At 37.0% G+C, this 26,803-nt stretch overlaps 1 protein-coding gene across 1 annotated transcript in view; it reads left to right on the top strand.

The window, feature by feature from the left end:
- PRKAR2B (protein kinase cAMP-dependent type II regulatory subunit beta) overlaps positions 1 to 21,313 on the top strand; it is a gene marked incomplete at both ends in the record, with an annotated part of 81,592 nt that extends 60,279 nt beyond the window's left edge. The window contains 9 exons of the mRNA XM_084281458.1: positions 2,948 to 3,000; positions 4,074 to 4,157; positions 14,739 to 14,845; positions 15,684 to 15,837; positions 17,220 to 17,321; positions 18,460 to 18,534; positions 19,376 to 19,441; positions 19,598 to 19,736; positions 21,180 to 21,313. Coding sequence (XP_084137584.1) covers positions 2,948 to 3,000; positions 4,074 to 4,157; positions 14,739 to 14,845; positions 15,684 to 15,837; positions 17,220 to 17,321; positions 18,460 to 18,534; positions 19,376 to 19,441; positions 19,598 to 19,736; positions 21,180 to 21,313 — 914 coding nt within the window. The remainder of the gene's footprint in view (positions 1 to 2,947; positions 3,001 to 4,073; positions 4,158 to 14,738; positions 14,846 to 15,683; positions 15,838 to 17,219; positions 17,322 to 18,459; positions 18,535 to 19,375; positions 19,442 to 19,597; positions 19,737 to 21,179) is intronic.
- Between the last annotated feature and the right edge of the window lie 5,490 nt (positions 21,314 to 26,803).

The following is a 26,803-nucleotide window of genomic DNA, read 5'->3' as shown; positions in this document are numbered from 1 at the left end:
GGAAACAGGGGGAATAAACAAGAGGAGCTGCAATCTTGATCCATGAGGAGCAATGTGACCGAACTAGCAGAACAGATGTGGAGAAAGGACAGGGAAGAGGAAGAGGCAGCTGCTGTGTACCAGGTTCAGACACTCATGCTGCAACCTGGACTGTGGAGGGAGGTGGACATACTGGTGGTCTGTGAGTAATACTAAAAGGGGAGAAGCTCAGGAGCTCTGTCATTATGTCTGCATAGCACAGACCACCAAAGAGATTGGGTAGCTGAGGGTTTTTATTAGCTAGAAGGGTCCAGGGGTGGTGGTGATGGGAAATTCGAAATGATCAGTCATCAGCTGGAAGAGAATAAACAAGAATGCCGACTGCCCAATGTGTTTTGCAATGCAGTTTGGACAAAGCTTTGAAACACTGGGAGAAGCCATTGAAGGGAAGCTGTTCTGTTTGATACCAATTCTGGGAGAGAAACTGTTGTAGAATAGGGAGAGAAAAGTCAACGTGAGTGAGAATTCCCATGGGATGGCAGAGCTCATGTTTTAGGAAAGGAAAGAAGTAGCCTGAAAGGATTAGGACAACAGGGTCAAGAGAGTGAAAAGGGACTGGAGGCATAAGCTCTTGAAAAAGAAGTCTGGAGAAAAGAAAGAAAAGGAATTGGATGTTCCACAAAGATTCAATAAAAGGGAACAAATTCAAATTGTGACCACACAAAAGAAGGATAAAAGCATAGTAAAATAAATCTGTCTCAGTTATAAATTCCTTATTTATATCAAGCAGAAGAAGTAACCATGTAGAAGAATAAAACTGGTTTGGTTTATTAAGAACAAATGCAAAAGAATAGCAAAAGATACAGAGTAAAAAAAAAAAAAAAAAAAAAAAAAAAAAACAAGCAAAGAAGTCAAGGTAATGAATGTGGTCCAGTTTCAAGAACAATCATTAGCAATAACAGAAATTGTTTTAGGAGTATATTACCACTGAGAGCATCTTCCAGGAAAGGGTTGCTCTACCGCTTACCAAATTACGTCAGTCTTCACTAGTGGCATAAATAGCGTATGGAAAACTCAGCATAGAGCAGAGAAAGGACAAACCACAGAGTACTTCACCTAGCAGGGGTCTCCAGGTTAGCTGTGCCTGAGCAGTGATGGGCTTGGAGACTGGAAGAACTGGTAAAATAAGTCTCAGCCCTGCTAGAAGGTAACGTTGAGAAACTGAAGAAGATAAATGAGAGAGTGTGTGGGGGGAAAATAATAGAAAAATTATCTTTAAAAAGGTGGGGTGGCTACCTAAAGGAAGAGACCTGTCACAGGTTTGCAGATCATTTTTGTTCCTAGAGAACTTACAGACGAATAATCAAATGTTTTACATGTACCTGGAGGGAAAGTACAAATAGCACTGGACATGGATTTGTCGGAACTATTCAATGTCCTATAACAAGAGAGTAGAACTTTGGGATAAAAGAAAAGGAGCAGGTGCCCTACATTTTCAGTTTAAGAAACTAGCCTACTGTAGAAAGACCCCTCTATAAGCAAGCTAGAGAGCTTGTCTTTAGTGTAAATGGCATGGGGTAGCTGCAGGGCTGGATGGAAGAGGTAATTACCAAGTGGCTACTGCTGTTGGATAGCCAGATGTCTGCATTGCAGAAGAGTTTATTTTAGATACTCTTTCCATTTTCTTTTCTTTTCTTTTCTTTTTTTCAGTAATAACCTGGATTATATATTGGAGAGTATGCTTGTTAAATTTGCTGTTTTTACAAAGCTGAGAATGAATTACAATAATGCTGGAGATTAGAATTCAAAATGGTCTTGACACGTGGCACCAATGGTTGGGGGAATAAGGTAATGCTTAACAAGTGTAAGTGAATGGTGCTGTGCTTAGGCAGAATAGTCACATGTAGCACAGCTGGTTAAATGGTGGTTTTTGAAATTTTTTGAAAAAAAGTCATGAAAATTACATGAGTAAATATAATCAAGTTGTTATGAAAAAGGTATGGATGGATGGAAAGACATATAGCCTACAAAATGTGTGGAGTAATTCATCCGGGGGTTTGGAATGAGCTGGTCTTTCAGGTCCCTTCCAACCCAAACCATTCTGTGATCTGTTGTACTCGTGTTGTGGGTTAGCCCTGGCAGGCAGCTCAGCACCACACAACCACTTGCTCGCTCTCCCCAGATGGGATCGGAGAGAGAATCGGAATGGTAAAAATGCAAGAACTTATGGCTTGAGATAAAGACAACTTTACCCCAGCTTTTATTGCTGAGCATAACACCACACGGTATGGGATCTCCCTTTGGCCAACCTGGGTCACCTGTCCTGGTTCTCTCTCCTCCCAGCTCCTCTTGCACCCCCAGGGCAGCATGAGCAGCAGAAAAACCTTTAGCTCTGTGTAAGTAAGCCCTGCTCTGCCACAACTGAAAACATTGATGTGTTACCACCACTATTTTCATCAAAAATCCAAAAGACAATGTCATACGAGTCTCTACAAATAAAATTTGAAAGAAAAAAAAAAAAAAAAAAAAGTAGGAGAGAAAAAATTTCAGCTATGTAAAAAACTTGTATTTACACAGATGGAGGGAAAGATCTAATCCCTGTGTCCAGTAGGTTAAGGTGCTTAAGTGCTGAAGAGAAGGGACTGGTTTAGACAGTGGAGAAAGATTTCTCATAGTAAGGACAAATCTCTTACAGCAGGTTACTTGGGAAGCTGAGAAGTATACTGGATGTCTTTCAAAACATAGAAAATGTGCAAAAATTACATAAATGTAGTTTTTTTTTTCACCAGCAGTTTGGAGATGACCTACTGTGGACCTTATCAGCAATATCTGCTGTGATTCTCTGCTAAGTGTGTTACAGTGCTGTGTATTATTAGTATGACACAATGCATTTGTAAATATAAAGCTTGTGAAACAATATTTTACTCTTAATTAAAATTGTACTTTTTTTTTATTATTATTCTTTCAGTGTGTGCAGAAGCTTACGATCCTGATGAGGAAGAAGATGACGCAGAATCTAGGGTATTTAATGCTTTGAGTTAAATACTTATTTTTTCAGTTCTTAAGCATTAAATTTAGGAAGAAAATAGGGCTGATTATTTAAATTTTATGTAACCAACATTACCATTCCTTTCCAAAAGCATCCTTATTATACTCTTCTTTAATAATTTGTAGGGTTTTCACACTAAAGGAACATTTAAAAATTCTCTGTAGTAGTCACCCATGTAGGACACAGTTAAATAATATTTTACTCTACCCGTGATCCATGGTTTGTTATGGAAACATTTTTATGCAATTACATTTGCCCAGAGAGTGCCTGTTATTAAAAATAATTCAATAGTGTCCTTGCAACCTTGCAGTATTTTAATCAGTATTAAAGTATGTACATAAGGCAGAGAAAAGATAAAAGATAAAATCACCAAGATTATCAGATGTGGAATGCTAATCAAATAGATTTACTTAAGTCACCATTTTAAAGGCATTTACTTATTTTTTAATATGAAATAACATGACTTCTAAGGCTGGTCTATGTTTTTGTATTCTACCTACTTTCTGGCTAATAAAAGTGGAAAAAGGTTATCATAAGCTTATGAGTTAAACTCATAACTTGACTGATAGTCGCATTAACAAGCCATGGGTAATTTAGTAAATCTCTATTCAGTCATACGATGTGAAGTCTGTCATTTACACTGTTAAACCTCTGATATAAATTTATCACAGAGATTATTTCACAAATATTCTTTAGGAAGAAGTCATGGCAAATGGATAACAGTGGTGCTTTGGTTTTGTTTTTTCTTTTATAGAACATATATGCTTAGACAGTAGCAGAATAATGTTTATGCAAAAATTTTTGAAATAAAGGTATCTGGAATGGCTTGTGAAATGTACTGGATTCTACAGATGTGAAGATCTTGTTAGTTAAAATACAGACATGCTTCATTTGCTCATGCTGAATCCTGCAGGTTTTGGAAGGAAAATGTTATGAAGCATGGAAAAAAAATATTGTGCAAAATACTTATGTGAATTAGCTCAGCCCTTCAATTAATTTCTGCTGTAAATAACCACTTTAAAGGTTTTTCTATTCTATCCCTCAGATCATTCACCCTAAAACAGATGATCAAAGAAACAGGCTGCAAGAGGCTTGCAAGGACATTCTTCTTTTTAAGAACCTAGATCCGGTAAGAGATTCTTTATAATGAAGAAGATTTAGCAATGTTGATGAGAATTAATTCTCATGAAGTTTTGAATAGAACTTGCAGATATGACTTTTATAAGCTCATATGTATGCCTTTTTGACCGTTTCGTAATCTCCAGAAGTGTCATTTTGATAACTGTTGTCAGTTTTAGTATATATATGTCTTGAAGTATGTTAATTTGAATGTATGTATTAATATGATTGTGCTGTATCTTATTTTCTTATTTTAAAACTATTTTGCTTTACATTAATTTATGGAAAGTCATTGGGTAATCAGAACCTTTAAATTGTTTCTATTAGTTACTTTCTATCCTCCAAAAGTGTACTGAGTGCACCATCAAAACCTAAAATTACTCCCAAAGCCTATGTTTTAGCCATAGATGTAATTGAACGAGCATCTTAAGAAATAGAGGGAGAAAGGCAATAGATGTTTACATTATTACTTCACTTAACATAGACAGTGTAAAAACACTACGGATAATTTTCATCTGTGCAGATAATTTCCTTCTATTGTCCATAAAAACATTTCTGAGCTTTTAAGAAAGCTTAAGTACAGTGAATGAGTGACCTGGATCAAACAAAGGTGCTCATACTACAAAGATGCACTGGGTTGTTTCAGGGAAAGGTGAGTGTATCAATCAAAACATGCATACTGAGGTTGGGATGACTCACAGCACACCGAATGCTTTCATGGGAGCATTGATTCAGCGCTGTCAGGGGAGCAGGGGGAATAATTACGTAGAGTTTTAAGCATGAGAATGAAAAGTTTTAAATTTAATTCAAGAGGGAGCTAATGGAAAGACCAGCCTGCGGCTCTGTTTGAAAGCCAGGTGCAGTTTCAGAGAATGCAGTTTAATTCATGCTGTGCGTTCCCAGCTCCTGCTTCTGTCTGCACAAAAGCCGAGCTCTAACCCAGGGTAGCCATCCCCACAGGGGCCCGAGGAGCGGTGAGCCAAAGACCCCATCAGGGCTTTGCAAAGCCATAGAGTCAGAGCTGTAGGAGGGCATGAAGAGTCCTAACATAGGAAGTAAAATGTGTGCATTCTTGGGACTTCAGGGAACCTGACTTGGGATCTCCTGATTCTCCTGCTGTCTGTTTAATGGGTAGTTAACTAGCTGTTCCACTATACTGGTTTGAGCTAAAATTACCCAATTTTTGTCCCTTCCACTATTGAATTATTATTATTTATTTATTTTCATAACTTCAGGGACACAAAGAGGTTTGGAGACATCTGCTCTGGACATGAAATTGGTTTATTTTATATTTTCCTTGTTACTGCTGTGTCCTGGCTTCCACTTGGCTGGACACGTGTTACATTAGCTTGCCAATGGCATGTTGGCAAATCCCTCCTGTTTAGTCTCGGAGCATTTCTGTCCTACAAGCCCTGTGACCTAACAGATTACCATTTGCTCCTAAAATCTGTTGTGATGTTAATTTGGGGCTACTGCTTTCCTGAGTTTGGTTTTACCCAGTTTCTTGGTGGTATCTGCTTATTATATCAGTCCTCCGGATAAGATGCAGTTTATTTTCCAGTGCCAACTACATTTTCTGCCTCAGTGTTCACCAGCCACTTGGTCTGCAGGACAGGGATGTGTTGGCTCCCTACCAGCTATATGGTAACATTGACATAGATGACATAAACACAATATGTAGATGTAGAATATGGAGCTGTTCCAGTGTGGGCACTTCATATGGCTTCTTTGAGGAGTTGTAAGGGATCACTGCCCCTGTTGCTGGAGGTATTCTAGGAACTGTGTTGCTGTACTGATGATACATTGTCCCCTTGAATCTTTCTCCTTGCTTCTGAATCAGTTACTTGTAACTATTGATAGTTCCCATGGTCAGTTCTTGGTATCTGGCAGAAGGCTTCCTAGCTGAGCCCCTCCCTTGTGGGGTTCTGCCTTGAAATCTGTTCCTGGGATTTCCCAAGTCTCTTCTTGTTTACCCACCTTTGCTCAGGTTTGTGTCCGGTGGATTACGAACACTTTCTTCTAGTTTAAATCCTTCACAGACCGTGTTCTGGGAAGTCAAAGAAGGCATTTGTAAAGGCATTTTTTATTATAGTAACTTTACTCATAAAAGACATTGGAAAGCTGCTGGGCTCTGAAGATAGCAAGGATATTAAAATGTAGCCTTCTTTAGCCTGGCTTGCTTCTTCTATTGAGCCAAGATCTGCAGTCCCCAGGGGAGTTCTCCCACTCCTCCTGCTTGTTCTGCTTCTAGGCAGTGACTCAAGAGCTCTGTGACTCTGGTTGCAACGATTTAAATTTTCTTATCCCAGATCTCTTCATCACCTCTGCCTCTCCACCCCACAGCACAGGTGCGTGCAACGCCGGCTGATGAAATTTACTGGCATATTAGCAAAAAATTTAAAAAGCTCTTTCATCTTAGAGAGATGTTATCTTCAGCTGCTAAGGCTAAAGTCTCTGGAACAGAAGTCAGGCCATGTATCTAGCGTCTCATGCTCCCACTGTGTGTTTTTTTTTTGTTTGTTTGTTTTTTATTGCCTTGAACTTCAGCTTCTTCCTGCTATAGTTATGTGTATAAAGAACATTGTTGCAGAGGTCAATGAGTAGAAGGGAAGAGAGAATGTAAAGTGCTTAATGGCTTTTCCCTGATGGCCTTTTAGCAAGGTGTCAAACACCATTCCTAGGTAGGGCACTGCTCTGAAATGCAGCATAGCAGCATGTCCTGAGGCACGATCAGAATTGTGTTCAGTACGTGATGCTGGATGGAGTTCACATTTTGTTAAAAGTTTATCCTACCCTGCCACACTGTATTTTAATGTGAATGAAAAGATAAGATAAGGGTATCATAAAAGCAGAAGGAGAAGCTGCAGTAGTTAGGAGGTGACTTACAGTACTGCTCAGCATTTTAATTGAAGAGCCCATTTGACAAGACACGAGGCCTCACATAAAAGTAAAAAACAACCACTTGAATATGAGACAAAATGAGAGAGAGGACACAAAGATAACCTTCAGGCTCTGAGACAGTTTAGGACTTTCTAAACACATAACATTGTCTTAAGCCTGCATTTACCTGATAGCAGTGTTTAAATATTAGATAGGTAAACTTATGGACAAGTATTTATAAATATAAATATTTCACATTATGGCTCTGATGGAAAATGGAGCATAGTATAAAGGAGCATTAGGCTCTGGTACAATTCCCTAAGTAGCAATCTCTGCTTTAAAGACCAACTCCTATAAATCCCTTGTAAAGTTCCTTGAATTATCTTGGAACTTTCTTTAACTTTGTGAGTTGCCAAGGGTGTGACTGGTCAGTTAATATCAGTTTAGCAAAGCACTCTGAGTTTACTCCTTTAAATAAAAAACATTAAAAAACAAAACAAAACAAAAACAGTATTTTAGCATTTCTTTCACCTTTCTGGGGCTTAATCTCTTCCCATTTAGTTGGAGTCACTCTATAGCAGTTTTAGCTAGCGTGTAACAGTACTGAAAAAGTTCCTGGAAGAAGAATATGCATTGAAACGTGTGCAACAAGATGAGGGAAGGAGGTTTTCCAGGGTTCTTCAGCTACTTTTTAGAGAACTAAATCAGGAAAGAATTGAGAAATTCCAGGAGCAGAACTGTAGGGATGGGTGAATTAAATGAGAGAAAGGTGCGTGTCTGTTTCTCTGTCCCCACACTATTATTCTAGCTGACATTAGTTTAACTTATTTCTCTTCTAAACATCTCTTCTGGTCTTCTTACCAGAAAGCCTCTTTCTAGCAGACCACATTATTATTTATTGTTTATTAGTCTTTGTTGTGTGCCACACCACTGCCCAGAAATCCTAGCATTACTTTTGTTCTCCCAGGATTGCCACATAGTGCTAGACCGCCTGCTCTTCATGCATGCCCAAGGCATATTCCCACACCTTCTCCTTTGTTCTACTGAGACTGGAGGTAACTGGCAGTGGAGTCAGAAGCTGCACGCCTCTTTCTGTTAGGGTCCTCTTTTCATCCTCTTTGTTTTGTGCCCTCTTTTCCCTTCCCCTTCACTTTGATTAAGCCAGCAAGGAGAAAAGAAGATGACCAGACGCCTTGGGCCATTACTGAGGATGAGCCCCAAGTTGCTGTTACTAGATTTTGTTTCTGTGCGTGCACCCAAGAGTTGTTTTATCACTGAGAGGAAGGGCAGCAGCTCATCTACTGGCCAACGCAGCCTTCTACAAGTTACTCTTTTGGTTTTGTCTTTTAAGAGTAAACTTGGCTGATGCTGATTAACAACAAGCTATGTGGTTTGTCTGGTATAGGCTAGATATGGCCCATAGGCAGCAGTTTAATAAATAAATAAAAAAAAGCAACTGATGAATCAACCTATTATCAGAGTAACTGAGAGGCTGAAGGGACTGATACCATTGAAATTGTGCTGTACCCTTGCACTTTAAGTCTGAACCTTTTCTTTACCAAAAATCCACAAACAATTTTAGATCTCTTTTGTTTCAGATAAATTTTATTTTGGATATCTTTGCCCTGCTAATGCTTGTAGAGAATATTTCAAATATGATCTGACCCTTAAAAGGTAATCAATTATACATATTCTCCATAAATATGCAAGAGCAATTTCTGGGCATATTGCCACTCATTCACCTGGGGAATTATTATAAGAGAGCACAAATAATGATTAATCAATTAGAATTGATTAACTCAAGGGAGGATGAAAGCAAGCATAATGTGGCCATGTTTTATGAATAGTGGACTCTTATGCTTAAGGCCAAAGCACTCATCGAAAAGTGCCACTAACCAAAGGTTCTCATAATATTTTTGCATTCTTATTTTTTTGGTGAAAAATTAGGACTACAGATGTTGGAGCAATTAAAGCGAGTACGTATATATGAGTGAGAGAGCCCAGAATGCCTGAACACATTAATAATCTGCTTTCATAGGTGGCACAAAGCTTTTTGCAAACTAATGGGTTCCCAAACAAATAGAATTGCTTTTAACCCTCTCTTTTTTCCCTAAGACAAAGTTAACATTCACATTGTATCTGGTGAACAGGGAGTCTCTCCACCTGGCCTATGATCAGTTATTGAAGATGTTCTATAACAGAACTGCCTTCATCATAAGGTGCCTTCATCATAAAGATTTTGAAACTGCTGCAACTTGGTATTACCTCTGCTTTTTTAATTATTTTTTTAAGCAAACTGCTAAAAAGAGTAAGCCAACTTACTCAGAGGGACTAGTTACAAAATATAAGAAGTGTAACTGGGCCTGACTTGATGGGCATATGTGGGATATGTCACAGGCAGAATATAACAACTATATATTAATGTATATGTTATATATTAAATATAACTATGCAGAAGAAGTTTAGGGTAAACTCTTAAGGAAAACACTGATTACTCAAAAATATTTATCATACATCTAAATATAAATTATATAATTATTTGGTAGTGAAGAAATAAATGCCTTTTGATTAGTTTACAAGTAGATATCACACAAGGGAGCTAAATATTTTTAGGTAGATCAATGGTGCTGCTAACATTTATATCAGAGTTCCAGGGGAGTATATGTACATGGTTTTTGTTCTGCAAAACAAACATGTAGAGCTGGAGACATGAATTCTGTAATTTACTCTTCATCTCCAAGATCCTGGCTTATTGATTTATTGTTGTTTTTTTGTGTTGTTTTGTGTTTGTTTTTTTTTTTTATTCTCATGGTTTCCCTGACCATGTTTTGCTGAATTCTTCTGTCTCTTTTTTTCTCCCTATTCTGGTACTCTGTCTGTTTCACTGCATTTGTCATCCTGATTTTCAGTGGTGCTCATGTCCTACTTTCCATTTTATCCGCAAAGCCTTGATTGATTCGGAATTGGTGGCACTTTCTCAGACAGCAAGAATTTGTATCAGCAATTCAAACATCGATGCTCCTTGGAAGCCTCAGAGTTTAAGAGCTCTTGAATTGAGTGTGGAAAACTTTGTTCTTTTCCCTCTACAAAATAGCTCACAGTAAATCTGTAAGCTGATATTCAGCAGACACACAGCTGGCACAGTGGTAGCAAATCACTTGGTAGTTTGGCAGTTAAAAGCTATTGGCATTTGGAAAGGACGTGTTGTGGTCAGTCAGCTCTTCAGACTGAATCAAAAGGTCTTTTTCAAGGGCACCCTGATGACTGGATGAAGTTTAAGTTGTGCTCAATGTCCATTATCTGATTTTTTTTTCAAGGAATTGTATTGAGATGTAATTGTCATATTTGTTTTCTTGACTTTGAAGAAGTTGAGGCTAAAATACAATTTCTGAATAATGTAACATTCATCTGAAGGACAATAGTTACTTTATGTGATGCAGAATGAAAGTCAGGAGATGCAGGAGTGATTATTTGTATTTTTTCACATGATCTGGCAAGAAGGATGGAACCAGACACTGTTGCAGGAGGATTTCCTTAGTAAACCAGTTATCATGGTTTTATTCTTCTGAGTCTCATGACATGTCTTGTGTTAGCAACTGATTTTAATTGTCACACATTTTTTTTTACATTTCAGATATGAAAATACAATACATCGGGCTTACACACATTATTTTTGCACGGGTGTCACTACAAGCCTAGATTCATAAAGGTACTTGGTACCTAACTTTCACTTTAGGCACAGTAAAATAATTCCTAACTCCGAGAGATTCATAAAACCTCTGCTTAGGTGCTGTGAACCACTATGTGGTTCAAAGGGACCATGATGATTACCAGTCATGTTTTTGACATTAAAATTTGGCTTTTATGCTAGAGTCTCATGTAGCCACCATGGGAAAAAAGAGAAGAGGAGGCAATTACTTTTTGCCACAGGTGTAGTGTTTAGGGTACTTTCACACATGAAGACTGTCAGAGAGCATCAGGCTCCTGTTGAAATGTTGCTGAAGAGCACCTCTGTAACTGCCAGTGAGGAGAGCTCCCTGGAGCACAGTAAAGAGGATAAACTAGCAGAGACATTACAATTGGGGCAGTTTGTGTAGATGGGAGCTTGAAGGCGGCCTGGAAACAGTGCATGAGAGAATGTGGGACTGTTAGTGCAGTAACCATGATGATGAGCCACAGGCAGTGCTCCCCAGCACCAGCTGGACCAGTCAACCATAGTACATCAGAAGTTTCAACCCAGATCCAGAGGTAGGATACAGCCATCTGTGTCTCGGGCTCCTGAGAGTGTCTAGCATCTCTCCTGAAGGCTGGGGGGCGATGTGGGAGATGTGCTGCGGTCAGAGTGAGGAGCTGCCAGGTGGAGGATGCATAGCATCAGGCAGGACAGGAGCTTGACAGGATCTTTGAAAAGTCCACTGCAAAAATGAGAATACCTTTCTACAGCAGATGGAGGCACCAATCCGTTGACCAGACTTGTTCTCACTTGAAGATTCTTACTCTATAAGAGATTCTCTAGGTACTCAAACTTATCCTACAAAAGATCCAGATCAAGGATGATGGATGCAAAAACCATTAAGACTCATGCTGCTGCTCATCCATCAACAATGATACTGCCAACAATGATGTGTGCTGGCTGATGCTGGTGAGGGAGCTGATGCTCCTTGACATTCCTCTTTCCAAATGGTTAGGGACCCAAGGGAACGGCATGGAGCTGGGACAGGGGAGGGTCAGGCTGGGGGTTAGGGAAAGGTTCTGCACCCAGAGGGTGATCAGGCACTGGGACAGGCTCCCCAGGGCAGTGGGCATGGCACCAAGCTGCCGAGTTCAAGTGTTTGGACAACACTCTCAGACACATGGTTTGATTTTTGGGTGGTCCTGTGTGAGCCAGGAGTTGGACTCGATGATCCTTTTGGGTCGCTTCCAACTTGGGATATCATACGGTGGTTATGATTTTAAATCCACACCTGAAAGCAAGGATGATGGAAACAGTAACTATGGCTTGTTTAGTAAATCGTTTTGTGAAATTGTTAGAATAATGACACTGTCTTTCTAACAATTGAGCTTAATGACTTTTAGACAGAAAGGCAATAACTACTGCCTTTCAAAAGGGAAAAAAAAAATCTTTATAAAGAGTATCTTGGTACCTGACCTTGGTTTGTATTGTGAACGCATCTTTCAGAAAACCTGATTTCTTACTCAGCCTCTTCATTCTTAAAGAAGTTAAAGTATTTTCTCTTTCACAAAGGATGGTGTTAAAAGTGTACTTCCATGGCAACAACACAAGATCCCCATAACTTTCCCCAGAACGTTCTTTTTTCGACATTTACATGCTTCATTATTCAGAATGCTGCTATTAATCAGGGTATTTAAATAAATATTAGAGAGAATAAAATTTCACATACTTTAAACTTTGGTTTTGGCACTTTATATTCGTAGAGTATATCATCCTTAAGATAAAGAGATATTTTGTTATGTTTGAATAAGCTGTATTAAGACAATGAAATTCTAGCAGAAGTCACAGCTCGCACAACATACATGTTCAATACTTCCGTTTCTCTATAAATCTTATTTCTATTACAATTTTATCGTTTCAATAAAGTATCATTCTTTGAATATGGATTACCAGATTGACACAGCATTACACATAACAGATCTAAACATTTCAATAAAAAAACCTCCTGGTTTTATTTTATAAGTTATCTCATAAACCAGAACTGCTTTTAAAAAGTAATGCATTCAGATTGGGCCATTTTACAAAATACTGGAATTAATTTTGCATATGATAACAGATCTACTTTTTAATTTTGAAATTACCCATCTTTATCCTTTCAGAGCAGCTATGGAGAGTGCCAGTAAGCTGAGCCTCAGTTTGGCAGGGAATCAAAAGGATTCACATAGAAGCAAGCTAGGCAAGCAGCTTTTGTGACTCTTACGGTGAGAGTAAGAACCATATGCCTGGTTTGGCTGTTGCACTCTGCTCTATCATTATTCTACATAGAAAGTTTTAGGGTTAGGTCCAGTTGTCTTTAAGTTAGCTGCAGTTTACCGAGAAACTTAAAATGTGTGTTGCACTTCAGCATATAATAAGCAGTTATTTTAGCTCTCAAATGTATTAACTTCAAGTGGTTAGAACAGTTTTTAAAGGGGAGTTGTATTTGTGAATTCTACTTCGCTGTCTAAAATGTCATAGATTTACCTACCAGAAAAATCATTGGTTTTGGTGAGCTTGGTTCATACTTACAAAACTGAAAATGTTCTTAGTACCAAGAAAGGTACTAAGTAGAGACACAGTTAAAAGATTTCTTTCTGGCCTAGGTATATTGCATGATGTCTTACTATAGTTTACCATGATCTGCACTGAGGATGGATGCTGCCCGTCTGTTGTTCTTTGTGCCCACACACAATAAATTCATTCTGTAAAGTAAAATTGTATTTGGCTGCTTCCATTTTTAAATAGGATCTGATAATGCAGTGCTACTGATATTTTTAAAAGCGTTGTGTAAGTGAAGAAATTCAATAGATTAAAGATGGAATTAATTCCATCTAACCTTATCTATCTAAAACTTAAGTATCTAACTTGGAGGTATAGTAGCTCTCTCTGTCATTGATGGGAAGAAGAAGGGACCTCTAGAGAATGATTCTGAGATATATGGTATGGTTATCTCTGCCCATGGACTGCAGAAGGGCTCTAGAGGACTGACTTTGGCTGGTTTTGTTTGGAAAGGTAAATGGCATTTTGCAGTGGTTGGAAATGCTAGGAAAAGAAGCATTGTGAAATGCATGAAGATCTCAATCTACAGGCTTTTCCATATTGTGTTTTTCAGTAGAATCTGTTTGTTCCAGTGCAATACATACTTAATAAGCTTCAAAAAGTAGATGATAATTTTGTGCTTGTTCTCAGTGTTTTAAGTATACTGCTGAATAAACTGACAATAAAACATGATTTATTATGTTACCTTTTAGGATTCATATCAGTTTACAGAAGAGTTGCATTTGTTGGTTGTTTTTGTGTTTTTTTTTTTTTTTTTTTTTACACGAATAATTAAGCTCTAGCAGGTTTACAACATACAAGACAAATTCTATAATTAGTGGTTTGTTTTTGTTAACAGACAGTCATAATTCAGAAGGTGACATTTTGTGAATCTGTTACCATTTCCCTCTAGACATTCATATTCCATTCAGTTTAATAAAGTATTTTTATAACCATGTGTACATTCCTCCTTACCAACAAGTCTAGCATTTACTCAACCAAAGTGCTGCAGGTGTTGTATAATTTAGATTTTCAAAATACTTCGCAATCATTTTGAAACTTTTGGTTCTAAAAAATATTTCTAAAGGCAAAACCAGGTAAGTGTATTGCTTGCAATAAGGGACAAAAATACGTAATTGTGAAAGGTGAAGTTCTGTTTCTGTGAAAGGTGAAACCACCTTTGGATGCTCATGAGCAATTTATTTCACAGTTAAGATCTGTGTTGTCGTTAGAGATAAGAAAGGAAGATGGGATCTGAACACTGGAAGAAGAAAAACCTAACTCTAAATAGTAAATAAAAATTATCTTCCTGGTTGATCCACACATTTCTGTAGCATGAACATTTCTGTGTCCCTAAGTATTTTCTGCATATTTGGGAGGTGGAGCAGTTAGTTAATTTGAAGAGTAGGATTTTGAAAGCAGATAACAATTACTTGTCTTTTTCCATGTTCTTTTAAACAGGAGCAGATGTCTCAGGTGTTGGATGCAATGTTTGAAAAGCTGGTTGAAGGAGGGGAACATGTCATTGATCAAGGGGATGATGGTGACAACTTCTACGTCATTGATAGGTGAATGCTGTCTTATAGCACAAAGCATTATGCAGAAAGTCTGCTGAAAAAGATCTGTTTCTCTATGTACTTGTACTTGATTCTTACTCATTTGCATGGAAGAAAGAAAACAGAACAAATGTGATCCAGCAGAACAGTATCTGAGCTTTGGAAAGTGGTGTTTGGAACTTATTCACATGATTTATCAACACGTACTATAGAGATACTCAGCGCTGAATAAAGCAATAGCTAAGCATCGGTCAGTGAGGGTAACTGTGTCATGTTTTACAAGATACCAGATTTTGTTGCTTTCCCAAAACAAAAAGAGTTATTAGTTTGTATCACACAATCTCTTTATATCAGAATCTTACATTGTTTTTCACATGTATTCGTTGTGTCCTGATCTCTTCTAATTATTACCTTATAAACTACTATTTTGAAAGTTAAATAAATGGTATTATTCCTTTAATGGTCATATCATAGCAATATGTTACATTTGCATGTAGTATGGTTAAAATGTAATTAAGAAACATGAATACTGTGTTTGATCTTCATTTATAATGAATACAATTCTGGTGATCAATAGATCACAGTAAAACTAGTCTATTTCTACAAAGAGTTACTGTCAAAACTAGTAACCTTATCCTTCCCTTTAAAGAGGAACTACTGTTATTACTTACTGAAGTGCTTGAGATGTTTCTGCAAGGTGCTTAATATAATTCAGGCAAGCAAAATTATATTTGCCTGTGTTTCAAATGCTTTATTTTTTTTTTTTGAATTCATATAAAAATATAGTGAGAGTACTTAGCAAAGAACAGACCTCAATTCTACTCACTGTGTCTATATATTTTATTAACAGAGGGACATACGATATTTATGTAAAATGTGATGGCGTTGGGAGGTGTGTTGGCACCTATGATAACCGGGGAAGTTTTGGTGAGTTGGCCTTAATGTACAATACACCCAGAGCAGCTACAATTATAGCTACCTCTCCTGGTGCCATCTGGGGTTTGGTAAGTGAAATGCTTGTGTAATGTATTATTCATTTGTTTTAAATATATTATATAAATTGCACTGATATGCTACCACAGCATCAAAAAAAAAGATTTTAGAAAGTTTTAATATTAAAACTTCTGAGAACTCCTGACACTGTCTTTTTCCAGAAACTGCAGAAGCAAACCTGAGGCTCAAGAAAACACTGAGTTGATTTTTTTGTTTGTTTGTTTTTAAAAATCTTGTTTTATTCTATTTTGATGGTAATTTCCCAAGTTACAAAATGGTTTCCCACATCTTGATAGGAAATGTCTTTGATTTCAGAGTAAAATTAAAATACAAATATTATTTATTTATCAGTGTTACAGTATTTGGATTTTGTCCACAGTAAAAGAACGTACAAAAAGAGTAAAATTTGATTAGTCATTCTTCAAGACTTGTGTGTCAATTTAATGATTGTTCCCAAAACATCATTTTCCCATTGAAGCAAAATGTATATTTATTCATGCAAAAATTATTTTTTTCTTTTTTAATTTGTATGGCTCCTGGGATCATTGCAGAGTTTAGGACACTAAGAGAATAGCTTTAAATTGGACTAAGTTGTGTTGGCCAGCAATAGTCACCTGTTGCACTGAAGACTTGCAAAGTATTTCACCTCTCCAGGATGTAGTCACATGAAGTTAAGAGAAGAAAACAGCATACATGTAGTTTTCCATCTGTCCATTTCACTTCAATTGCTAAATACTAAGGCAGTTTAGAGCAGCAATGAGTCTTGTTCTACTGAAAAAGCAGAAAGTGGACTTATGTAATCTAAGACCCAGCCTCATGTATTTTGTATTCATAAAATAAACTCTTTGTTTACATATCAATATAAGTAGGACTTCAGGACATCAAAGAAACTTTGTAAATTAAATATTTAAATATTGAGGACTTCTTAAAGACCTGAAATTGTTTGTAAACCATCAAACACTAACTTGTTACACAGAGACTCATAAATACACAATTGACCCCCAAAAGGTTAGATATTTTTTTTCCTGTTTTGAATTATATCGTGTATATTTGGGATAGCTTTTGTTCACACCACTCTGTGCTCAACATGTAGGCAACCTGTATAAGCAGATCTGTCTACTGCCTATAAGTAAACTCTATGTTCTGCCAAAAGGCAGAGAAGCTTTTCACAACCTGAATGAGATCAGGAGCTTAATTTTAGGAGCTCTCGAATGACCTCTAGAGGAGTCTCTCTTTCTCAGCTGACTGTAAGAAGAGTCTAGACAGCTAGTATTATGGCTAAATTGAGTGACTATAATTGGGTAATTTGAACATCTTCAGCCATTTCTAAAGCATTTTCTACCACGAATACATTTTCTGTTACTAAACTCTCTTCTTCTCTTTGTGTTTACAGGACAGGGTAACGTTCCGAAGAATCATTGTAAAAAATAATGCCAAAAAGAGAAGAATGTATGAAAATTTTATTGAGTCATTGCCATTCCTTAAATCATTAGAAGTAAGCTTCGTATTGCATTACTTTAATGCCTGTATCAGAGATAATTGATAAGATTCTGCTTCTGCAGTCTTAAAATATGGAATTAAAATTTTCTCAACAATAATATTTGGCATACCTTTTTTGAAAAGTATATAAAGACCATACGTTGAAAAAATCTTTGAAAAGACCATAATTTTTATATTTCTGAATTTTCATGATAAAGAACAGTTTTTAACATTGTATCAAAAATTGTATTTTTTTCTACTTTTACCTTCAATTTCTTGAGCTTAATTTTACTTGAAGTTAGAAAATAAAATTAAAGAATGGCTTAGGGAATTTCAAAATATTTTCATTTAACAACTATAGTTTTACATGCATGCTTTTCTGAAATAACTTAGATTTGGTGTATAGACTTCTTACAAAAATGGAAGCTCTGTCAACACATCTAGCTGTTAAAACTGTAGCACACTCAGAAATGCTATTCAATAGCTCTTCCTTTTTTATTGATTATCAAAGCAGGAGAATAAAGATAGGCTGTTCTGTGTAAAGATTCATGAAAAGAAGTGTGCCCTTGTGAGGCCCCACCTGGAGTGCTGTATCCAAGTCTGGGGCCCCCAGCACAAGAAAGATGTGGAGCTGTTAGAGTGGGTCCAGAGGAGGGCCACAAGGTTGATCAAAGGGCTGGAGCACCCCTCCTATGAAGAAAGGCTGAGGGAGCTGGGATTGTTCAGCCTGGAGAAGAGAAGGCTGCAGGGTGACCTTATTGCCGCTTTTCAATATTTAAAGGGGGCTGATAAAAAAGATGGAAAACAACTTTTTGCTCAGGCAAATAATGACAGGACAAGGGGGAATGGTTTTAAACTAAAAGAGGGTAGATTTAGATTAGATGTTAGCAGGACATTCTTCACTCAGAGGGTGGTGAGGCCCAGAGAAGCTGTGGATGCCCCATCCCTGGAGGTGTCCAAGGCCAGGCTGGATGGGGCTTTGGGCAACCTGGGCTGTGAGAGGTGTCCCTGCCCATGGCAGGGGGTTGGAATGAGATGATCTTTAAGGTCCCTTCCAAACCAAACTATTCTATGATTCTATGAAGAATAAGAAGACTTTCTAAGTACAGTATTGTAATGTTAATATTTCTTATGTTTTCTTTTTGTAAATGAAGGTATCGGAGCGTTTGAAAGTGGTTGATGTGATTGGCACCAAAGTGTACAAAGATGGGGAACAAATCATTGCTCAGGTACAGTTGCTTGTTTCTTGGTTTAGTTCTTCTCTTCCAAGAGAGAACAATTGCCAGAGTATTTATAGTTTAAAACCATGTACTGTTTACGTTGTTCTTTGTCAAAAGAAACAAAATGAATCTGGCATCTAATGTGATGGCCTGAATCTGGCAGAGGTGATACTATTTCATAAGCTAATTTTTTACTTACACAGTACTCTGAAAAACATCCCTTTTTGTCGGTATCAATAAACAAGTCAACATTTTTAGAAATTCTAACTACATAAAGGAATGATTATTTGCACTAAAGAGTACTAAAGACCTACTTTGTTTTTGTTCTATATGCTCTCAGACATAAAGCTTAATTTTTAGGTAGTCCTATATTGGGCCAGGAGTTGGACTCTCTGATGATTCTTGTGGGTCCCTTCCAACTCACGATATTCTGAGGAAAATCTTTGGGATAGGCTACTGAGATTGTCTCAACCAAAAATATTTATTGGGTATCAGATACAGCCCTTGGAGGCTTATTTATATTGGAAAAGTCCATAAGGGAAATTATTTGGAAGTTATGCAGAGATGGAGAAATAGGAATAAGGATCTTAAAATCTTTTTTTTTTTTTTTCCCCTGCTTTTTGTATAGGCTGTGTCTTTTAATGGAAAGGACTTACTATCAGTTCTGTATAGTTGTTTTGATTGTTTTGTGCCTTGAGTGTGGATTTTACATTAAAAGTGGTTTCTTTGGCAGTAGGTATGAAAAAGGTTAACTTCAAGGCACTGGCTGCCGATATTTTAATGTTGCCATGAAACTAAAATTAAATTTCACATTTCATTTACCCACTTCATTATTTTTTTTCTTCTACAGGGTGACATGGCTGATTCTTTCTTTATTGTTGAATCTGGGGAAGTAAGGATCATAATGACAAGGAAGGTAAAACATCCCTAAAACACACATAAATATATATATATAATGAAATCTTGATGTATTCTAAGTGTTACTGTTGTTAATTTTGCTTATACGACTTTGAATTAGGCAAATCTAGCACTCAATATCTCTCTCTCTTTCTTTTTCCACTTCATATTTCAGGGTAAACCAGATGTAGAAGAGAATGGAGCAGTTGAAATAGCTCGATGCTCAAGAGGACAGTATTTTGGAGAACTTGCTCTTGTAACTAACAAACCACGAGCCGCTTCTGCATTTGCTCTTGGCACCGTAAAATGTTTAGGTATTGTTCAATAATATTTTATATCTAATATAAAATTTGATATGATTTATCTGATTTTTTTAATTGTGAACTCTGTCTTTCTCCAGAATTTAAGATTTAATTACTGTTACCCACATTAGACTTTTTAAGCACATCACCTATTACTATGCATTCCTATTTATCGTATTTATATGCAAAAATGATTTGTAATTAATAAGTGGTATAGAACACAAATTCTCCAACATTTTCCTATTACATGGAAGTAAAAATTGCTTCAAGATAGTGCAGAGTGCAGAGAGTATTGATGCAAGCTTTTTATAGCTGTCAGAGAAATCAGCCATGTAAAGAATTTCTTTTCTCAATATACTATCACCCAAGAAACAACGTTGTGGTAAAACTTCTGTCCCGTTTTATCATCATGACTTAAGCTTTAAGAAATTCTTTGTCTTTACTAGCTGTCAATTTAATCATTCTGTCACACTGTAGCCTGCTTATAAACAACCTCTTCTCACCCATTACTTTTCATAGTTTAATGTTTAGTTTTTACATGTCTGCATCCAGATATGGGATGACTGTAAAGACAAATCTGGCTTCCTTGAAACGATGGTTTGATTACCAAGCCAGTAACCAAAAAGTTTCTTTCTTTCTTATGAAGTTATTTTTTAAAATCCTTCTCTCCAAACACACCCAGATGAACAGGTAATAAAAATTAAAAATCATAGAGATAAAAGAATGAGAGGCAGTGGTGAGGCAGCGTCATCACTCAGCATTGGTGAGTCACTAAGGTCTCTGGCAGTTCCAGAATGTCAGAGATCTCAACTTTTCTCAGGAGCCAAGAGACTACAGGCCACCAGGTGGGAAGCTGATTGAAGTATGAGGTTTCCTCCCTGACCTGTTGGCTAGAACTACAGAGGATAACATTATGTGATCAGGGAAGGAAAACATTCTGGTTAGCTAGAGCACATTGACATATGAATTGCTGTTTCCAACTTTTCCTATGCTAGCTGGGAAATATATATCTGTTAGTCTCCACTGTGAGTGCAAACAAGTGAAAAACAGCAGGGAAATATGCTAAGGTAGACCCCAAATGTAGCCAACAACTTCATCAAAGGATGCATTTTTTTAAATCTCAAGGGTCTTAAGACTGTATTTTGTAGAGAAGTCCAGGCCCCTTCAGAGTTCTCTATGAGCTCTTGCATCGTACAAATCTTAATTCAAACATATTTTCAAAATGAGAAACCTAGTAAATTCTAAGTTCATTTATGAAGTATCAAGACAGCATTATGTTGGTTGATCTTGTTTCTGGTATGGTAAGTGGTTCTCTTCTGTGTAAACAAAGTGTATGCCTCAGTGCTATCTTTCCTGTTACCACTGAAAATTTTACATTGGAATGTCATCTAAAATTGGTGCCAGCAACTGACAAGCAAATTTTGTTCTTTCTCTTTTTCTCCCCTTTTATCTTAGTCATGGATGTGCAGGCATTTGAAAGGCTTTTGGGACCTTGTATGGAAATTCTGAAAAGAAACATTGCAAACTATGAAGAGCAGCTAGTTGCTCTGTTTGGAACAAACATGGACATTGCTGATACCAGTGCATGAACTAAACATTGGAGCAACGAGATCTGTTATGATAATATAGCACAGTAGTGGTTAGTCCACTGAGAAATTGTCTCTCTTCCTATAGATGCCAAGCATTTTCTGTGATTTTAGGAGCGGGTTTGGGGGTATTTTTGGACTTATTACAGTGGAAATACTAGTAAACAAAATAGGAATTTAATAAATTGTGGGCTTGATTTTTGAAAGTGCTCAGCACTGATGGTTCCATCTGACATTAAGAAGACCTGCAGTGGCACAGCACCTTTGAAAATCAAGTTCTTTAATACAACATTTCCATAAAAAGTAGATTTCAAAAAAAGCCCACGTGATGAACTTGTTCAACCAGCTTCTGTTCTTCAAAATGGTTACAATTTTTCTGGGAAGACTGTTAGTTTGAATGTGATATGTTGAAAGTATTAGTGCACACAAAGTGTTTATATGTATTAATACAGAAGATATACAGTAGATATTACTTTCTGACTATTACAGTTGTCATGATTTTATGTTGCATTTATCACGAGTGTAGTGAATCACAAGACTAATCGTAAGATAAAGCATGACAATGCATTTTGTGTAACGCTCATGACCCAAATCTAATTTTTAACATTTTGTAATGTGTCTTAAAGTCCTCTTTGTTTAATATGTCATGTTTCAGCACGACATTGTAATATCTTATGCAATTTAGAGGACTTGTATATTTTTGCAATAAACTGCATTTTTTATTAGTTACATGTATTCTGTACAGTCTAGAGTGAGAACAGCTGACAAATTAACCTTAATGCTTTAAAAGCAAAAGCATAGGTTGTTGTCATGTTCTGCCTAATCATGCATAACCTATATTGTTTTACTTCTCTCTTGTTTTATATTTATGCATTTTGTCTTCTCTATCTATGCTTGTTCTCTAGTTAGTTGTTTTTTTAGATCTCACCTTTTTTATCTGTTAAATCTTTTGCCTATTTCAATCGATCTCTGTATATCTCTCTTCTCGCAGTCTAATCTTAGCTATCAAAGACCAGATTCAATTACTGATGTGACTGATACTGAAAGCCATGCTAAACTAAGCTTGTTCTTGAAAAATCCTTATCAGCAAGTACAAAAGTATTATTGAATTTTAAAGATCAATAGTTTAAAAGCTTTGTACGAGTCTGGAAATTATGCTGCTGTTAAAGCTAACATGTCATGCTTTCAAAACCTGTAGGTTGTCGTAAAATAATACCTTTTTAGCCATAATAGCATGGGATACCTTCTGAGACTGAGGAGAGAGACTATCATCTTAAATCCGAGCACAGGGCTCATTGCTTACAAAGGTCTGTGGCTGGAAATTTCAGGCACAGTCCAGTTTTAATACTGCTTACTGACCTATCTGTTGATGTCCGTGGAAAGCTAGTGCACATAATGGCAACTGGCAGTGGTTCTGCCAAAATGGTACTACAGGAACTGTAGGAAGGGAGGCTGCTTGAGCCCTGTTTTGAATACCTGAATGATAACATCTTTCCTTCTTAGATAATGACTTTTCTAATGCCATATATTTGTGTATGTTGATGTAATTATTACCCCATAGTTAGTGATACGTTCTGACAGTTTATACAATCATACCTGCATATGAAATTATGATTATATAATTATAATATATAATTTATATCATACAGTATGATGTAAATTATAAGGCAAATTATTACCAAAACAGAATCTGAGCAAAATTTACAAGTGTCATGTTTTTTTAACCTAGAAACCTGGTATGAATAATTACACATATAACTTGCCTTTGTACTTTTGATTTATGGAAAAAAGAGAAGCCTGTTATACTAGAAGGAAATATCAGGTAACCAAAATCTACACACCTGTCATTCTGTATGCTTAATCTCTAAAAGCTACCTATATTTTGCACTAGCTTAATGTGATTAAGAGAAATGCTAGAAATTACTTGTATGGCAGTAAACTACAATCAAGGCCATAAATGCCAGTCACGATATTTTCAATATTGTTGGTTATATTTAAAGTTTCCTTACAATAAACGACACTTTTATATATATAAATATATGTTTATTGATATTGTTGTGTTTTAATTCCATTATTATAAAGCTGCAAGTGAACTATTTATATTCATTTATTAAAACATTCCTAATTCTTAACACTCTCATGTCGATTTTCGTAAATGAAGTTATTCAGATACTCTAGCTACTCAGTAGAGACAAAATGTTGGTGTGGTATTTGTCATAGCTGCTTTGTATTTGATGATTTGTTTGTAGTTTATAGCTGGGAAGAAGATGTGGTAGTGGGGAGTGACAAATTTAAGATAATCAGACACTTTGGATGTTTTGGGTTGCAAAGTCTGGCTTACTGTTACGGCAATTTTATTGTGTTGCTCTTGGGGACTGGATGGTTTCTGGAATTTTCTTTGTTGGTGAATTACCAACAGTAATAAATTGTCACTTTGTAAGTTTTGTACAAATCCGTATATCCTTCATCAGTCAGCATTTGGGATTTCTTCTAGATCTAGTCATGTGCACACTTCAGACATGGCAGCTTGTCATAAATGTGATGTGTTCATCCTAAGAAGGGAATCATGGCAAGTCACTGATTTCTAATTATTTGGGTGTTTCAAAAAAACAAACAAACAAACAACAAAAAAAAAAAAAAAACAGTAGATAGTTCTCATAGTCTTGAGCAATGCCATTTTTACCTTATGAGAGTATCTATGTCCATGTTTAGATTACCTGAAATTCACAGTATTAAAGATTTTATCATCTTTGTTTGCAGTCAGGTTGCTTGGCGTCTGCATGTTAGTCTGCTCTCTCCTCTCTCCCGAACCTCCCCAGTGATTTGTAATTCTTCAGATGATTTAACCGAATTTGACAAAAGTTCTAAAGAGAAGAACCGACTAAATAAATGCTTCAATGAGTTTGTTGAAAATACACCCTGCTGGGTAAGGAGAAAAAAGCCTGAGAGAAATTCTGTATGAAAAAGGCAGTCACGGGCTCACATGTTGTTAAGCACAAGAGAATCCACAAGGCACTGAATGTTTACAAATGTCTTAGCCATGGGAAAAAAATTCCAACCACAGCCCTCAGTCAATCACAAGACAGAAACCCCGAGGAAACTAAGCTTCCTTGGTCCTAGTGCTGATGCCACTGCTTTTTAAATGTCATTTGTTTGTGCTTCGTGAGATTTTGTTTAAGTTCATCTGGGATAAAAGCTTGTGAAATTACTGCCTTCTACACCTCCTGTTTGAGGTCCAGAAGTGACTTATTGTAAAAGTCTTGGAGCAAAACTACGAGAAGAGCACAGTGAAACCACCTGCAACATAAGCTGTTGTCACGCCATCTTCTTTCCTCGTCTTGTCTTTGGTGTTCAGTGAAGATTGCTCTGGCCTTTGCTGGAATGGTAGAGTTTTGTTGAAATGTTTGGTGCTTTAAGCTTCATATAAGGTGACTCTGGAATCGGTTACATCAGAGTTTGTGTCATTTTATAGTTTATGGCACACTTGCCAAGGGAGGTTTTATTATTTTTCAGTGTCAATGGTTCCCGGATATGCAAAATGAGTATCTACTGGTCATCCTTCACACAGCTGGTACATGAAATTCCTAATCTTTTTGTCACTGACTGTATATAATAGCTTCCGCTGAACAAAGTGCTTTGCTGAAAGTCAGTTTGCCATTGCACAAACATTCTTACACATTCTTGCTAAAGTTATGGTAGTTTAAACCTCTTTTTGTCCATACATACCATCCATGCATACATCCATGATGGTTATAGCTGTTTTCAGAGTTTCTAAGACACCTTCCTCTCCTGTGTCTGTAGCCCTCAAATAAGTATTACTGCAGTTTTCCCTCTGAGGAACTGCTTCTTTGTGTGCCAAATATGTAGAGATCTGTGGTATTGACTGTCTTTTGAAATTTAGGATCATTTTCAAGTCAATGAGAGTGGGATATTCCTTCAAATCTATACCAGGACTGTTCCGAAATTCTTCATCCACCTTTTGACTTAGAAGGGTGCTTAACAGTGGTGGACTGAAGGGGAGCAGAAGAACCTTGAAATGATATTAAAAAGAAAAAAAAAAAAAAAGATCTTTAACATTGTCATCTCATGTATCCCCCACAAATCCAGCAGATCTGGAGAGCAGTAATGGTGGTGGCATTGGCTGTGTTTCCTCCTTAGAACTGGTGGAGGTGTACATATGCTCTAAGGGAGAAGTAGAAAGCCAAACAATTACATAAAGGAAAAACAAAACAGTGTGAAAAACTCCAACACAAGTTACGCTAGGCCATTTTGACAGTATGTGCTGACTCAAAACTCTTCTGATTGAGCTAAATGAAATTAGGACAGACTAAAAATAGCACCGTGGCATGGTATGAATACTTTGTCCTTTCTTCTTTGAAAGTATTGAATTATTTCAGCTGAGGAGCTATGAAGTTTTGGGAAAGGATAACACTCTGTGTGTAGGTCTCGCTGTGTGGAGGAGGAATTCCCTTGCGACCAAGTAAGCCCCTCAGTGCTGCTCCTCCACATCTTTCAAGATGCTGGAAACTCAGATTTGATAAATGATACATGTCATGTTTGGAAAAGGCTATGTGACTTTCACCAAGCTGTATCCTATTTTTCTCCTTGTTGCTTTGTCCTTGTGAAATTGGATGGTGGGTGACTATCTCAAGCAACCTTAGCTTCACTGTCCCTTTAGCTCAAACTCTTACTTTTGGCTGTGGTTATATCCATAATAGGAAATTATGTGCCTGACACAATTTGCCAGTACCGAGGCATTGAACGGCCAACATACATACCATTTTCTAGTATTTGTGTAGGCTCATTTATAAGCTGTCTCACAAATTTTTTCTGTCTTTCCATATGGGATGGCCGTATGCAGATGGCCAACTGAGAATAGTCCTTGGCCCATGCTAGCTCCCAAACCACATCTGAGAATTATTTGCTATTGGCCCCCACAAAAACTATGCCAGGACTATTCTTAGAAAAAAAATAAAAAAATAAAAAAAAATCAGTACAGCTGATTGTATTCCAGTGCCCAGGAACACTCCCTCACACTTTAATGTACTGGTGTAGAGAGAACTTACAGATCATCTAGAGTCTCTTCTTGATTTGTTTTTCTGCAAGTTTTGAGCTGGGATAGAGTGTTTTCTTATTTCCCTTTCTTTCGGATTCTTTCTTGATCTGTTAGATCTTTATTTTTTTCTCGCTACTGTTGTCATTTTTTTGTTGCTCTATCTCAGTAGGTGATAACAGTTTAACTAAAACTGGAATCTATGCCATAAAGACATGAAATAAATTTCTTATTCATTCCTGACCTGACTTACCTGGGTTGTGGTTTGTTCTCTTCTCCCCAGCTTGAACCACTGTAGGATGCAAGCAAGGATTCCCTTCAAGCAGTCGCATGAATTGTGCAAAATTCATTCGTTCCTCTCAAAAAAAGAAGTTAGTGGCAAGGAGCAGAAAAAAGTTTTTGTGGCTCAGATCTTTCCTGGAAGCACCAAGTCCTCTGTC

The sequence above is a fragment of the Netta rufina genome (genome assembly GCF_964035555.1).
Source record: "Netta rufina genome assembly, chromosome: 1".
Taxonomy (NCBI): Eukaryota; Metazoa; Chordata; class Aves; order Anseriformes; family Anatidae; genus Netta; species Netta rufina.
The sequence above is the reverse complement of the archived record's forward strand: the minus strand, read 5'-3'. Positions and strand labels throughout refer to the sequence as shown.